Source organism: Salmo salar, chromosome 06, assembly GCF_965601325.2.
Source record: "Salmo salar chromosome 06, fSalSal1, whole genome shotgun sequence".
NCBI lineage: Eukaryota > Metazoa > Chordata > Actinopteri > Salmoniformes > Salmonidae > Salmo > Salmo salar.
This window is the reverse complement of record NC_138296.1, coordinates 59,589,135-59,605,250: the sequence shown is the minus strand read 5'-3', so window position 1 is coordinate 59,605,250 and position 16,116 is coordinate 59,589,135. Positions and strand designations below refer to the sequence as shown.

The window sequence follows — 16,116 nt, the reverse complement described above, 5'->3', positions numbered from 1 at the left end:
TGGAAAGCAACAAATAGCCTAGTTGCCTAGTATCGCAAATTAATATTCTAACAGCACTCCAATGCAACATTTCTCATTGCTGTACAGCTTGTCATCCCAGCAAACATCAGTAAATTCGGTAATCATAAAGGGACTTCTAATAATATATATTTTTTAGGGCATTTTAGATCAGAAACAGCAGGGGAGACAGATTAGGAAGGGTGGAGACAGTGGGATTGAATCCCCGTCTCCAGGGTTGCATGCATGTGCCTAGACCACCGGACCATAGGGCCTGAACATAAAGGGATATCTAAGAAGAAAATATGTTTCTTGCATTTGTCTCTTAGCTAAAATACTTCAATAGGTCTTCGTTAGTCTACTGCTCATAACATTTCCCTTTGGAAATAGATTTGCTGAATGAGCTCAACAGTTTTTTTTTTTAATGTGCTTGTATGAACAAGGCTTTAAAGAGAGAACAACAAGCAGAGCAGAAACCCTGTAATTAATACCAGACTAAACATGCAGTATCTTCATTACAAGCCTATAAAAATGATTTGGCTATGTGACCAATTTCAACATTTCTTTAAAAAAAATTTTTTAAGACTTCAAACAAACAGGCAATGAAAACGTTGTAATCGTGCTTGCCATTTCACATGAATAATATTTGTTTTATTTTAAAAGAATTCTGGGTAGGGTCCCCTTCTACACCATCATTACAGAAGTGTACCTCTGGCTTTGAATTTGTATTCCTCTTTGGAAGTGCCAACAGAATAACTGCCAATAGTCTGTCTCTGCCAAACCATAGTCCTCAGTTATGCTCATCCTCCATCATTAAACATTATGAATTTTAGATGAGTACACAGTAATGAGAAATATCGGGACGGGCAATAAGGATGTGAACGTTATTTATAATAAGGGTTGCATGGAGAAAATGGATGGCCCTCCTGTCAGCAAAATATATATTTACATTAACACCCCCTGAAAGCTTGAAACAAAACAAGTGACCCTCCTCTGTACCCAAAATAATAATTAAAACAAAGTGGATAGCAGAGAACATGTCTATCCTTTTTGCCTCAGTCCTAGAATAGACCAGAGCCTTAGATACTGTATGAGAAAGAAGAAACTGTTCTTCGTCTTGCAAGCATTATATGGTAACACAATCATTTTGATAACCATCTGGCCCACAGCCCTGTGCGCTCAGGATTCGCAGACCACCATGGACAAGAGTAGAGGGTGGAGAAATCTCCTTTATAGTAAAAGCATTGCATGAATCTATCATCGTATTTGCAGGTCTGAGAAAATGTTTACTTTTATAAACATTTCATGCAAATCTATATCATTTTACACATTAGCAGAAACTACCACACAAATGACCGAAATTACAGGCTATGAAAAGACAGAGAGATAGGCCTATGTGTTCATCTTCTCCAATGCCAAATCGGCATGTCTTGTTTGCAACGAAACAGTCCCTGTTTGCAAATAATTACATCTGAGACATTATACATTAGGAATCTGAGTATGGTACTTTCAAACGTTTGTCTGGGCTTAACCCAACGAGAGAAGGTCACAAGTGTTTCCCTCAAAGCTGTCTGGGTTTAAACATCTTCTATTGTACAGAAAGTGAATAGCTTCATCAACTGATAGTGACAGAATTAGATGACTTCCCAAGTGTATTTTTTGTCTCCTCGGCTATAGAGGGTTGTAGCTCAGCCTCTGAATGTCAAAGACACTAAACAATGATACTCCCATATGTATCGGAGCAACGTCTTTCTCTGATATTTTATAGCTATAGTTTCTAGAACACAGCATTGTGGACCAAAGTACTGTTATAACAGGGGTGTAGGCATGTCTACCCAGGCCCACCCACTGGGGAGCCAGTGGGTGGGCCTGGGGAGCCAGATTGTGCAAAAATCCAAATATTATACATTTTTATTATATAATCGGATGTTTTCTTTGCTTCAAAATCTTAGGCAAACAAGGAGTAGGGCTGTGCTTTTTGCCATTTTCTTCAATAAAAGGTAGGACTATGGCATACCCCCGCATACTGCCTCAATTCGATGGTTTTAACTTAACATCCATTCACTGACACAGAGGTATCCTATTTAAAAGAGTGGATGGTGGATGGAGGAATTCAACGACAAACCTATGGATATTTCAGCCCATAGCCTAATATCGTCTGTCAAACAGGTAGGCCTGCCTCTTATTTCTTAAACAGGAAGATATACATGCAGGCTCCAACACAAAAACCTCTGAAGACGGTTTTAATGTATTATGCCTATTCAAATTTGCCTACTTTCAGCGCCTGGAGCTGTCCATTTCAGGTTGATTGTGCCGCGATGCTGCTTGAAGATTTATGGATCATTTCATCATTGGATCATTTCATTGAGACCACACTATAGAATCAGAGAATCAGAGTTGAAGGGCGGCATCGGACACATCGATACATAGCCTAAAATAAACTAATTCGAAAACACTGATGCAGATGGACGAGAGCCATGCGTCCTCTGAAACACGACCCTGCCAAGCCGCACTGCTTCTTGACACACTGCTCGCTTAACCCAGAAGCCAGCCGCACCAATGTGTCAGAGGAAACACCGTACAACTGGCGACTGAAGTCAGCGTGCATGCGCCAGGCCCGCCACAAGGAGTCGCTAGAGCGCGATGGGACAAGGACATCCCGGCTGGCCAAACCTTCCACTAACCCGGACGGCGCTGGGCCAAATGGGTCTCCCGGTCGCGGCCGGCTACGACACAGCCTGGGATCGAACCCGGGTCTGTAGTGATGCCTCAAGCACTACGATGAAGTGCCTTAGATCGCTGCGCCACTCGGGAGGCCCCATTCTGTACATTTTCATCCATCCCTAACATCATCTCCACAGTACAACACATTACTACTGTCCCATAGGAATGACGGGAGTGAAAAGTAAAGAAGCCAAAGTAAACAAGGAGTAGTAGAACGTTCCGTTCGAAAACTAGCCTACACATCAGCAGCTACTTCTCCACTTAGTGGAGGCCACGCAATAGACCTAGAATAACACTGCTCTACTGAGAGTTGCCTTGGTTCCCATCTCCCTCCTCTTCTCCATCCCAAATGACACCCTATTCACTTTCTAGTGCACTACTTTTGACCAGGGGTCTGGTCAAAGGCAGTGCACAAGAAAGTGAATAGGGTGCCATTTGTGACTCGGCCCTCCTCTTCCCACGCTCCCCTCGCAGCCCAGGCTAAACATGCATCAAATACACTACACTACACCCTCAAAGGGCTAGGCTGGTAAAGGACTTTATAGTCTGCTCATATGGTCAATATCTATCAAAAGGAGTTTATTAAAAATATCCTATACCACAGATATCACATAACATTAATACGAACGTTCTGTTCACCTTGTAGCGGTGTTGCGTTAGTAGATGTTTACTTGTCCTTAGAGTTACTCTTGGGAAACTGCATGACCTTGCCTGCCTGCGTACTTAGTAAACTCTTGGCAACATAATGGAGGAGAATTCCATACAGCATACTGCCTTGGGAAGAAACATTTTAGATGACAACTCCAAATCCAAGTGTGTATGTTTGAGAAATGCAGTTCTTTCCAGTCTCATTGACTCATGTCATGTGCAATAATGAGACAACGGGCTAGAAGTAATTCTATGGGACAACAGGCTAGAAGTAATATCCGAAGAGTACCAGTAATATTCATGTTATCTAAATAATTGTCTAAATACTGGGTAGTAAAATGACAAAACATTATCTGGTCAGGTCTTAAAGAGCTCTTTATTACTTTTTTCCATTCATGACATGACCATATTTGGGTAGTAAAAGTCCATACAGTTTCTGTACAAAGGAATATGACACACAGTAGTAGTGGGATGCATGCAGCGTGTAAAATTCACGACAGTTTTTCCTTTGACTTTCGGTAGACAGGCTCTGTATCAAGCCCAACTTCGGTGCCTGGAAGGAGAAGGGATAAATATATGGAACTGCATGCTTTTAATAGCCTGCCATGTCCTCTCACATCTCACACACACACACACACACACACACACACACACACACAAAGCTCACAATTCTACAATTTTAATGACTTCAATGTGACTCTGTTTGAGGCAGGAGGCCCAAAGTTGGTACTCCATCTAGAGTCTAGGCCGGGGGCGGGAGAGAGGGTTCTACTAAGCTAACCTATGGAATTGTTTTAAGATGCTCATACCAAGGATCATCTAGCTATTTGATTTGGAATTTTAGGACCCATTTAGGTATAAAATTTAAAAAAAAAAAAAGGTTTTTATCAAACATTGAATCTGGCCTTACTGCTATTAGCCTATGGAAACACACTGAAGAAATTATTCATACATGGAAAAACAAATAGTCCAAAAAATGTATCGAAAGGAAGTTTGTTTTGAAGTGTCTGTCCTATATCTGAGAGATATAAGTAAGATGAGGAAATTATTTATGTACAGTTGAAGTCAGAAGTTTACATACACCTTAGCCAAATACATTTAAACTCAGTTTTTCACAATTCCTGACATTTAATCCTAGTAAAAATTCCCTTCTTAGGTCAGTTAGGATCACCACTTTATTTTAAGAATGTGAAATGTCAGAATAATAGTAGAGAATTATTTCAGCTTTTATTTCTTTCATCACATTCCCAGTGGGTCAGAAGTTTACATACACTCAATTAGTATTTGGTAGCATTGCCTTTAAATTGTTTAACTTGGGTCAAACGTTTCGGATAGCCTTCCACAAGCTTCTCACAATGAGTTGGGTAAATTTTGGCCCATTCCTCCTGATAATCATCTGTCTGTAAACAATTGTTGGAAAAATTACTTGTGTCATGCACAAAGTAGATGTCCTAACTGACTTGCCAAAACAAGAAATTTGTGGAGTGGTTGAAAAACAAGTTTTAATGACTCCAACCTAAGTGTATGTAAACCTCTGACTTCAACTGTATATTGTACACATATTTGTCCCTTTTTTTTAGACACTAAACTACTTTCATACATTTTTATTTTATTTTGTTTATTTATTTTTTACCCCTTTTTCGTGATATTCAAATTGGTAGTTACAGTTTTGTGCCATCGCCGCAACTCCCGTACGGACTTGCGAGAGTCGGACACTACAGATAGATGTTTGCAGTTCAGCGGTACCGACTTCAGACATGACGCTTGTGGGGTTCATGGAAAACCATCGTGTTCATGAGAGTATCATCATTCCATAGAAGGGTCATAATAGTTTGTAGGCCAAACAGTTCGGATGTTACAGACATGTTTGTGAGAAGACCAATTTTTCGAGATGTCTCATGATCTGACAAACACCGCTGCAGCTCTGCCACCTTTCACCGCAGATGGACGACATCGGCGGATGCGGTGGATTGAGACGCAGCCCATCTCTAGCTTAAACAGACAGATCTTTATGGGGATTTTTTGTATTTTATTATGCTTATTCGATTTCCGTGGAGGCTCGGACATCGATTCTAGGGGGAACCATTAAACCCACACCTGCGGTCATTCACCTCCGGATGCTGCTGTTCTTGGGAGTAGGGTGGTGGTGGGATGTAGAGGGGCTGTGTCCCTTCAGGAATGGATGGGCGCATAAATAGAGCTAGGGTTCTCCTAATGAGGACTACAGCTGTGGTAATGATCACAGTGGCATTTACCCTCCACACTCCCTCCCTGCTACGGTACTTGCCATCACCAGTCTGGAACAGATAATGTATGATACGATATTTTCCTCTTTTTCAAATTAATGTAGTCTTTCCACAGAGATGTGAAGCGTGGAGGGGGGGGGGTCTGATAAGGGCCTGAGGAGAAGGTAGGAACATTTATATTTCTCTGTGTCCCAAATGGCATCTTATTCCCTATGTAGTGCACTACATTCGGTCAAAGTCCTATGGGCAACCTTTTATGTTCAGCCCTCTGGTAATGGTTCCTGTTGGGGCAGGTCTGCCACGATAGGGTACTTTCCTTTTGCTGTCACAGTGTGTGAATATATAGACTCAGGATTACTATGAGGATAGGTTGTGTAACTGTTGTTGGGATACTGCTGTGTGTGTTCCATCTCCACAAAAGGAGGGGGCTGTTCACAGTCTTATCTGTGCATTGCAGTCGGCCATAGTTCATGCGGTCACTTGAAGGGCGACACCTTCGTATCGGCTGCAGGGCAAAAGGATGGGGATGCAGGTCTTTGTCATCAGTCGGTTTCTATTGTGCTCTGAGTGACAATTGACGAAACACACAAAGCCACCGCCAAGCGAGCACCAATGTCAAATCAAACCTCAAAACTCTCGGCTGTCTAAATGATATATTGAACCAATTAAAGGTACACCAACAAATCTTGAACTGCTCATTTCAGTCAGCCATTCAAATATGCCGCAATGAAAAATATTAGCTTATTACTGTCTTTAATCACATTCTCAGGCTGCCCATTTGCTGAGAGGACATTAGCTTAATCTGAATCAATGACCTTCAGGTTAGTCTAGTCTAGTTCTTTAACCACTCTCACACCACGTTTCTCTCAGTCCACCACTCAGTTCTCCTTAGTGGGGCTGTAGCTCACAGGCAACAAGGATGTGTGGCTGGCACGTCTTTTATGGGACACTGAAAAGGATGGAATTGTATGTTCTGTTGCTAAGGAGATGGAAGGAGGAAGTACGAATCGCTAAGCTGCTCACTCTATTTTATTGTTATGTTTTTTTCTCTCTTTTGAGCCCAGGCAACATTGAGAAGAGACTGACGCACCATGGCACGCTGTCCAAGACACAAAAGGTAAGGATGCTTTTTTTTCTTCTCTCGAACACTGCATTACAGACAAACTATGCACTTATTTACTTTAACAACGCATTTACATTAGCATCAATGTCAGAACGTCACTAACATAAAGACAAAGTAAAGAATTTAAGAAATTACACATTATTTTACGAGAAATAGCTCATGCATGTTTCAATTAGAAATATTGCATTTTCCATTTTTGTATAGAACCAGCATTTACCTGACAGCTGAAGTGAAGTAAACTAGCTGCTTGCTGTAAAAAAAAAGTAACCTACTTTCAGAGGAAGGACACTGCAGCTTTAAATGCACATAATTGAGCCTTTAAATGAACACCACAAAACTTAGTCACACAAAGCCAGGGATGCAGAGTCAAAATGCAGGCAAACAGAAAGCACCCTCACACACGCTTCTCCCCTCAAAAGAAGGAGAAAAAAAGAGCAAAGCGCAGTCTCCTCTCCCCACATTACCAGCCCTTGTGCCTCATCCGTCTGATCGTCACGCTTGCTCGCTCAGTTCAATTCTCATTTCGCTTTTTATCACAGCCCACTGGAGCCTGCACTGAGGAATTATCTGCTGTCAGGACCCGCGCCTGCACCAGGGCGATAGGGAGAGACGGAGCCAAGGAGCCAGGCTCAGGCCACAGCAAGGTGAGGGTGCCGCCGTGCCGGAGAGGAGGAGACTCGCAACTCGCCGATGGCGTCCTCCGCCATGCAGATCCTCGCCTTTGTCCTGGCGCTGCTGGGCGTCCTGGGCGCCACTGTGGCCACGCTGCTGCCCAACTGGAAGGTGAGTGCCGACGTGGGCTCCAACATCATGACCGCCATCTCCCAGATGCAGGGGCTGTGGATGGACTGTACCTGGTACAGCACCGGCGTGTTCAGCTGCACCTTGAAGTACTCTGTTCTTTCACTGCCTGCCTACCTGCAGACTGCCCGGACGACAATGGTTCTGTCGTGCATGATGGCTTGCCTTGGCCTCTGTCTCGCTGCCCTGGGGCTCAAATGTACCCGCTGGGGGGGCAGTCACCGGGCAAAGAGGCACGCGGCCATCGGGGCGGGGGGTTGCTTCATCTTGGCTGGTATCCTCTGCCTAGTGCCCGCTTCTTGGTTCACCAACGAGGTAATCACTACCTTCCTGGACTCCAACGTACCCGAGAGCAGTAAATACGAGCCTGGGGGGGCCGTGTACGTGACCTTTGTCTCTGCCGGCCTACTGCTGGCCGGTGGGGTCATCTTTTGTTTGTCGTGTCCCGGGAAAAGAGAGGGGCAGTTGGACTACACCTCGACATCCACCTCTACCACCTTTCCTGACAAACTACTGCAGCAGCAGATAAACCAGGAGCAAATACAGCGCGACCAGCTCCAGCGTGACCTGATACTGCAGGAGCAACTGCAACGGGGGCAGAAGGACTTTGAACAGCAGACGTCGCCTAACGAGCAGTCAAGCCGCGAGCAGCTACAATGGGGTGACAAAGGGCCCCAGGATGAGGCCCAAGCAGCTGACGAAATCCAGCAGGAGGAGCCTCTACATGAGAAGCCTCTACATGAAGACAAGGGAACGCAGCAGTTCTACTCTCCATCCAGAGTCCCTCCAAAAGACGCCCGGGCTGGCTACAGCCTGCAGGACTATGTTTAATATGTTTAATCCCTAAACCCTACTCTTGTTAGCGGGGTGGAGGGAGAATCCTGAGGACATTCTACTGGCTGCCTTTGTGAGAGGGAGAGAGTGGAGGAGAGAAAAAAGGGTGAGGAAGGAAGAAGGTAATGACTTTGACAGCCTTATCGCCCCCTCTCATCTCTTCTCTCTTGCTACTGCAAGCGCAAGCAGTAAAGCTATTCCCAAAGTCTTGGAGAAAGGCAGCTTGTGGATTCAGAATCCTGGGGTAAATGCCTCCTTGACTGCTGCTGTGGTGGGCGGAAAGACACAAGGGTAGGGTAAGGGTAGGGTAGAGGAGAGGTGTCATAAAAATGCACAAGCGCAGCACAAGTATTGTATATCCGGTGACAAGTTCCTTTAAAAATGGACGCGGAGGCTTTTCCATACCAAAGGTTTGATGAGAAAAGAGTGCTGATGATAATTAGCTGCTAATAATATGACATCATTACTTTTGCATAGTAAGTTACCCACTGGGCACACACTGGTTGAATAAACACTGTTTCCATGTCATTTCAAGGAAATTACGTTGAACCAACGTGGACTAGACGTTTATGTGTCGGAAAAACGAAGCTGTTCATTGCAAGCTTGCAACTCTTAGACCCCATTTGCCTTGTGAGATTAAAATAATCATCCTCAATCCTATTTTCAAAAGATAAACAGACTGATTGATATTCAGTCTTCTTAGCATGCTTGTTAAATAATGCAGCTCGTTAAGTTATCTGTAGCTTGTTAAATAATGCAGTGGAATGGAGAGTAGTTAGTGAAACATAGCTACCAAAGCATGTGCCTAAAATGTGTTTGTAGAATTTCAACTGTTTGTAAAGGAGAATTACAGAAGACTAAAGAAATGAAAAGGGAGTTCAGGTTCCCACCAACACCATACACACACATCCAGTCCATCTTGGAGGGGAATAAGGTACATGGCAGCAGGGCAGACTTAGTGATTTGGAGGCCCCAGGCAGAGGCCAGTCTGAGCCCCTCTCCTGTAATTTTAACTGTAAAAATGTATTTCCGTTTAATGTGCCATGAACACAACCAGACACGATGTTTCCATCTGATTGTCAAACAAATCACTTCAAAAGTAGGGTCCCTTCGCACGTTCATCCAAAATAATTCCAGCATTCCTTAAATAGGCAAGTGGCTAAAACGATCTCACCGGAGAAAGCATATGAGCGAGCAAAACAGCACCCCTCTGTCTTACTATATGTAAGCCATGTATCTGATGCTGTCTGGACAAAAAGAATATGACATGACATAATCTTTTTATCCAGGCAGAATCAGATACAGTGTCTATAGAAAGACGACAACCCCTAGGATTTCTGCACATTTTATTGTGTAACAAAGTTGGATTATAACGGATGTAATTGTTGACAAAAAAATCTACACAAAATGCTCTGTAGTGTTTTTAATTTTTTTTATTACTGAAAATGTAAACACTAATATTCCTTGATCTTTCTTGTGCTTTGCTCCATCCCGTTTCTTTTCATCCTGAAAAACACCCCAGATGTCAAGCATACCCATACCATGATGCAGTCACTACCATGCTTGAAAATAAGGAGGCAGTTATTCAGTGATGTGTTGTGTTGGATTTGCTCCAAACATAAGGTTTTGCATTTAGGCCAAAACTTTCATTCCTTTGCCTCGTTTTTTTTTCTTCAGTATTACTGTAGTGATTTGTTGCATACATATGCATGTTTTGCAATATTTTGATTCTGTTTATTTGTATTTCTCTTTTCACTGTCATTTAGGTCATTATTGTGGAGTCACTACAATGTTGTTGATCCATCCTAAGTTTTCCCCCATCACAGCCATCTACCACTCACTGCCCTTTTTTAATGAGGCTTTCAAAAAGCTCCCTGGTCCTTGTAGTTTAATCTGTGCTTGAAATTCAATACTTGACTGAGGGACCTTACAGATGTTGTATGTTTGGGGGACAGTGGAAGGGGTAGTCATTCAAAAATCATGCCAACCCCTATTATTTCACCCAGAGTGAGTCAATATAAGTTATGTGATTTGTTAAGCCAAATTCTACTTCTGAACTAATTTAGGTTTTTCCTAAACAAAGGGGGTGAATACTAATGCACGACTATATTTGAGTTATTTCATTTTTATTAATTTGTACAAAATGTGTAGAATTGTCTTTTCACTTTGACATTATGGAGTATTTTGTGTAGATCAATTGATTTTTTTAATTTAATTTTTTACAATTCAATGTATTTCAATCCCACTTTGTGATGCAACAAAATGTGAAAAAACTTGAAGGAGGTATAGACTTTCTATAGGCACTGTACATGGGCTACACATACATGTCCTCTGCCTTGACGATGATAGCAGTATTATCAGCAGCACCTGTCTTTTTACTAAAGAAATGCGTATTTGTATCCATCTAGAGTCAAAGGGCCCGGGCTTGGTTTCTACTAAGCTAACATATGGAATTGTTTTAAGATGGTCATACCAAGGATCATTTATCTATTTGATTTGGAATTTTAAAGACCCCTGTAGGTATTAAAACATTTAAAATAAAGTAGCCTTACTGCTACTAGCCAATAGAAACACATTGAATATCAGATTCATACATAGAAAAACAGATCGTAAAAAAAGTTATCAAAAGGATTCCTAACTCCTAATATTGAGTTGCACAATCCAGGTCTCAATTGTCTCAAGGCTTAAAAATCCTTCTTTAACCTGTCTCCTCCCCTTCATCTACACTGATTGAAGTGGATTTAACTTTCATAGCTTTCACCTGGTCAAAATATGTAATGGAAAGAGCAGGTGTTCTCAAATGTTTTTTACACTCAGTGTATATTTTGAAGTGTCTGTCCTATGTCTGAGAGATATAAGAAACATCAGAAGAAAAAAAAAAAGGTTTACTGTGGAATTACCCGTAAACTTTACATGGAAATGCCCTGTTCACTTCCATAACTTTTTTTGGCCCGACACGGGGTTACCTTCAGACAAGTCCTGTGACACTTATGGGGTAGAGCAAAATGGAAAACACAATAGTGTTCGTGAGTCTCATCATTCCATAGAGGGTTCATATTAGTGTGCAGCCTAAACCGCTCGGACACTACAGATGTTTTTGTGAGAAGACGATTTTCGGGATGCCACCTGGTTTGACAAACACCTCTGTAGGTCGGCCACCTTCCACCACAGTTGCAGAAGGCTGGCGGATCATAGACATTAAAACCAGTGGTGGATGTGGTGGATTGAGACGCAGCCCATGCAAAAAAACATATCTCTAGCTTAAACAGATGGATTTTGATGGGGATGATTTTTTGGGAGTTTATGCCTCGAGCGGAGCATGGGGGGGGGTATGTTTAAAAAAATATATATATATATATATATATATATATATTTTTTATGCCCAGCTCATGAGGCCCATTGATGATGTGAGGCCTGAAGCAATTTCCTCTTCTGCCTAATGGTAAGTCCACCAGCGCGTGGCAGCGCAGGCTGTCGGAGATAATGATCCTCTTTGCTTTCCCATTATCACCTCGCTACGGCTAGATGCACACTACTCATTTACTGCACACCCCCCTGAACACACACACATACACTCTCGTCCTTCCTCTATCTGCCTCGCCCCCTAGCTCCCTCCCTCTCTAGCTGCGAGGCTAAAAGGGTCTTGTACCCAATCATCTTTAAGGCATGTGTCCTTGTGTCATTCACAGAGGGTTCTAATCTACCTGGAACCAAAAAAGGTTATCCTTTGGGGACAGCCAAAGAACCCTTTTGGAACCCTTTTTTCTAAGATTGTAGGTCTCGATTGCAGTGCTGCTCTTGTTTTGGAAAAGCGACATCATGGCAATAAAAATCCAGAAATGTTTTGTAGGTTTATTGTGTCATTGTGTGTTTACCTCACTTGACAGGACATATGCTCTGTTTTTTCTCTACCTGTATGTGAGAGAACAAAAATAACTACAATGGCTCCACTGGGTAAAAGGTTTCCTAATTTGAGAGGGTTTGTTTCACAAAGCTGACTTTCCCCCTCAAAAATCATAAATGTCATTCTGCCTCTGATCAGAGAGGAAAGTACATTTGATGCCTCGGAGAACCAATACTTCACTATGTTCTTATCGATATTCATGTTCGCAACATGGAATACAAATATCTAGGCTAGATTCTAGAATAATGCTTAAAAACAATGCTTGATAATGCATATGCTTTCACTTTTTAAACCGGGAATATGAACTATTTGATTAAATATGGTTTACATGTATTTTTCCTATTTGAGAATGGTCTACTTTATTATGATTAAGGGCATAACTTTGATGAGTGTGAATTTACTGTGGATATCAGGTTCTTATTAAAATAATGATTCCATGTGATTGTCAATCCACAAGTCATTTCAACTTTAGCGCTTGTTAAGAATGTTTTTGATTGTTAATTGCTAAAAATGAAAAAAAATATAAAAGATTTGTTAAGCTGTCAACTTGTTCCATAAAGAATGTCAGAGAGACCAATGCTTCTTACAATGAAGATGAATGGGATGTTCATAACTCGAACAAAACATAATGACTGCAACATCCTAGTCTGCCTCTCTCGCGCAACACAATGTTTGTGCATGGGCATAATGATCAGTGCAACAAAGCAAAAGCCCAAGTGTTTCATTAAAGCAAAAAGCCTGTTACTGGGCAAAACAAATAAAGTTGTTGCTTTTTCTCTGTACAAGAACGGAAATAAATCCATACGTGAAGGGAGAAAATACTTAATTTTTTGACAACCAAATAAAAGGATGTGATTTCAATTTAAAATCTGTGTTCCTCTCCTTTCCAAGCAGTTTCAATAGCTTGACGCCCCAAGTTTCCCCCATAAGAAAACATGCACATCATCAGATTCTGTCAAACTTGATCTTCCCTCCCTTTTATATTGCTCTTTGTTGTCTGCCCGTGCTCTGACTTCCAACACCTACAGATAATAGGAGCATGTGATGTGAGGCTAGTCAGGCGATGGGCTCTGCTGGGACTGGGAGTCAGGCTTGTCCAAATGAAAATCTACATACTCTTACAGTGGGTTCACTCAGGCATCAAATCAGCTCAATGCACAAACAGCTGAGCACCATGAGTCACAAACACGTACACACACACACACACAGAGCGTTTATGGTTCTTCATCTCGCTTAGTGCAATGCCCATCTAATTAACCAATTAGATTGATTTTGTGCCACAAGGTTGCTTTTCATTTTTTCCCCCTAGATACAACGTTTCTTCTGTGTTGTTTTCTAATTATCTGCCAGCCCTATCACCTACAAATAATACTTAGGTGAAACCAAAGAGGTATTATTGTAATTTTCTTTGATAATAATTAAAGCAATTATTTAGTCATTTAAAAAAATCCCCCCCCCCCAAAAAAATCTCTCTCAATCCGTATGACTCACACCGAGCACATCCAAAAAGTAGACAAACGTATGATTTGAGAAGACATCACCAGTTCATTCATCAATAACATCCCTTGGGATTTCACCATAGATCTTCTTAGTGTTCACAAGTCTACTAAACTAATACAATCACACAGATTTTAACACCAGCAGTACATTTTGTGGAAGCTCTGCATAACAGCAAAGGCGTGAAACCAAATAACAGTTAGCCATTATCAACTGTTTTAGTGCATTGAAGTGAAAGCCCCAATGGAAAAATTCCTCACAGTGAACAGGATTGAGGTGATGGACTGCAAGTTGCAACCACCACAACTCTACAGTGTCAAGAGAATTCTCTGTGAGGTCTGACATTCCCACGGAAATAGAATTCGAGTTCTGTGGTCGTTCCACTATGACAGACAACAGCAATAACTGTGCAGTGCCCATGCATGCAATGTATCAAAGAAGCAGTAAATAAACACATCTTAAATTTCAAAAATGTAGATGTTCTTGCTGCCTACACTATGTCTGTATTTAATTCTCAAGGCAGTGCATATCATATATATTTTTTTAACTTACTGTAGCACTGTGGTATATTGAGATTCTGCTCACCCTTGGGGCATTACATGACGATGCCAACGTAGTGAATCCTTTCTCCTAAGCATTTGGTATCTTGAATGACCCCAACTAAAACTGGAGGAATTAAGAGAAGCAAAAACGAGTCAGCAAATTCTATATGATTCAAATCGAAATGCATCTATTCAGTATAGTAAAACTTGACGGCCTATATACTTTACACCACCACTACACAAATATGTTTGTATGTCTCTTTTGTTTCTGTTCTTTATGAAGACATTTAATTGAGCAACTTCCATTTAGTGGGGATACTGGAAGACATCTTGGATTCTTGCTCACCAAGAACCCTTACAATTCACCAATAACATTTCCAATGCCATCTTGAACATTGGCTTTAATCCCCAAATTAAAGCCATAGGAAACAACAAACTCGTATAGCCTAATAAATGCTACTCCAGTTAATCCAACCTGGCTACACCAAACCACCGAGGCTCAAAACCTTCAGATGGAATTACCGGTGTTCTGCAGATTCCCGTTGCATCACTCGTGGGTTGACGGCATGTTTACTGTCGTTTTCTCATTGCTCTCGGTCATTCTCTGAGCAGTCCTCTTGAATCTAAAACAAAATTGAGGCATGACTTACTTGATTGCATGCACTTTTTTTGCACACCCAATAACACACCCAATGATCTATTATATTGGCTTCGCCTCATCCTCTCTGGCATCAATCAGAAAAATCTCCTGATTACATGACTCGATCAGAAAATAATGACACGGTGGCCACTGTGTTTGATATTAGATCGGTTTGGTCAAATTTTGAAAGCCAAAGTAAAGTTAGCGACCATTGAGCTATAGGAACAAGGTTATATAAAAGGTTATGAAGTTAGCAACCTTGTCATACTTAACCAGCACACCATGGTGGCGGAAGATACCTACGTAAATTACATTTCGGGGAGTGATCCATTCTATTACACCTCAGTGCAGTGACCACACTTGTGACGGATTTTGGTTAGAAAAGGTATATCTTATGTCAGAATTGACTTTTCGTAGCAGGTTAGGAGAACTTACACAGTAGGTTTGGAGAATTAATGTAGCAGGCTAGGATAATTATGTTAAGGTTAGGAAAAGGGTTGGGGTTAGCTAAAATGCAAAAACAACATCAACATTCGAAGTCAATTTGACATAGACTGTATCCCATCTAGCCATGGCCCATGAGATTCGCGAAAAAGAGAAATCATCCAGAAAATGCATGCAATAAGGGTGCCATGAAAGGAGTGATTACTGGGGAAGCGGTAAAGGTGAAAGTAGACCAACTGAAGGGGAAGATTCCAGGTGTTTGTGATGCTCGTCGTTTGGTGCGAGTGGTGAAATAGAAGAGTCATTGTCTGATCTTTTGAGTTTTGATGTTGAGTCTTTGCCTGACAAAGTGATGTGAGGTTATTTAAGGTGTCCCTTATGAGCTTTTGTGCCAAATCCATTACGTTGTTACAGGTGCCAAGCTTATGGGCATGTGGCAGCAGTGTGAAGGAGGGAGGTTCCTAGGTGTGAGAAGTGTGCAGAAGTGCATGAGACAAAGGAATTTGTAGCATTGGGGAAACAAGCGGTATGTGTTAATTGTAGCGGTGCCCATGGGGCTGATTCGTGTGAGTAGTAGATCGGTGCCAGTACAGAGGGATAGGCCAACGACTGATATATGCTTCAGTAAGATGGGCTTGTTAGCGTTCATAGCAATGGTTACCTACTGACATAAAACGTTTTGTTGAATTGTTTAACTTTTAAAAAGGATTTTGGTC

At 41.7% G+C, this 16,116-nt stretch overlaps 1 protein-coding gene across 1 annotated transcript; it reads left to right on the top strand.

Moving 5' to 3' along the window:
- Nucleotides 1–4,604: 4,604 nt before the first annotated feature.
- LOC106607669 (claudin-20) lies at nucleotides 4,605–11,695 on the top strand. Its single transcript, XM_014204866.3, has 2 exons — nucleotides 4,605–6,732; nucleotides 7,278–11,695. Exon 2 carries the CDS (start codon nucleotides 7,429–7,431, stop codon nucleotides 8,368–8,370), a length of 942 nt encoding a protein of 313 aa, XP_014060341.1. The 5' UTR covers nucleotides 4,605–6,732; nucleotides 7,278–7,428; the 3' UTR covers nucleotides 8,371–11,695.
- The last annotated feature ends 4,421 nt before the right edge of the window (nucleotides 11,696–16,116 follow it).

Coding starts and splice junctions, on each gene's coding strand:
- LOC106607669 (XM_014204866.3), top strand. CDS start 7,429: ATGGCGTCCTCCGCCATGCAGATCCTCGCCTTTGTCCTGGCGCTGCTG.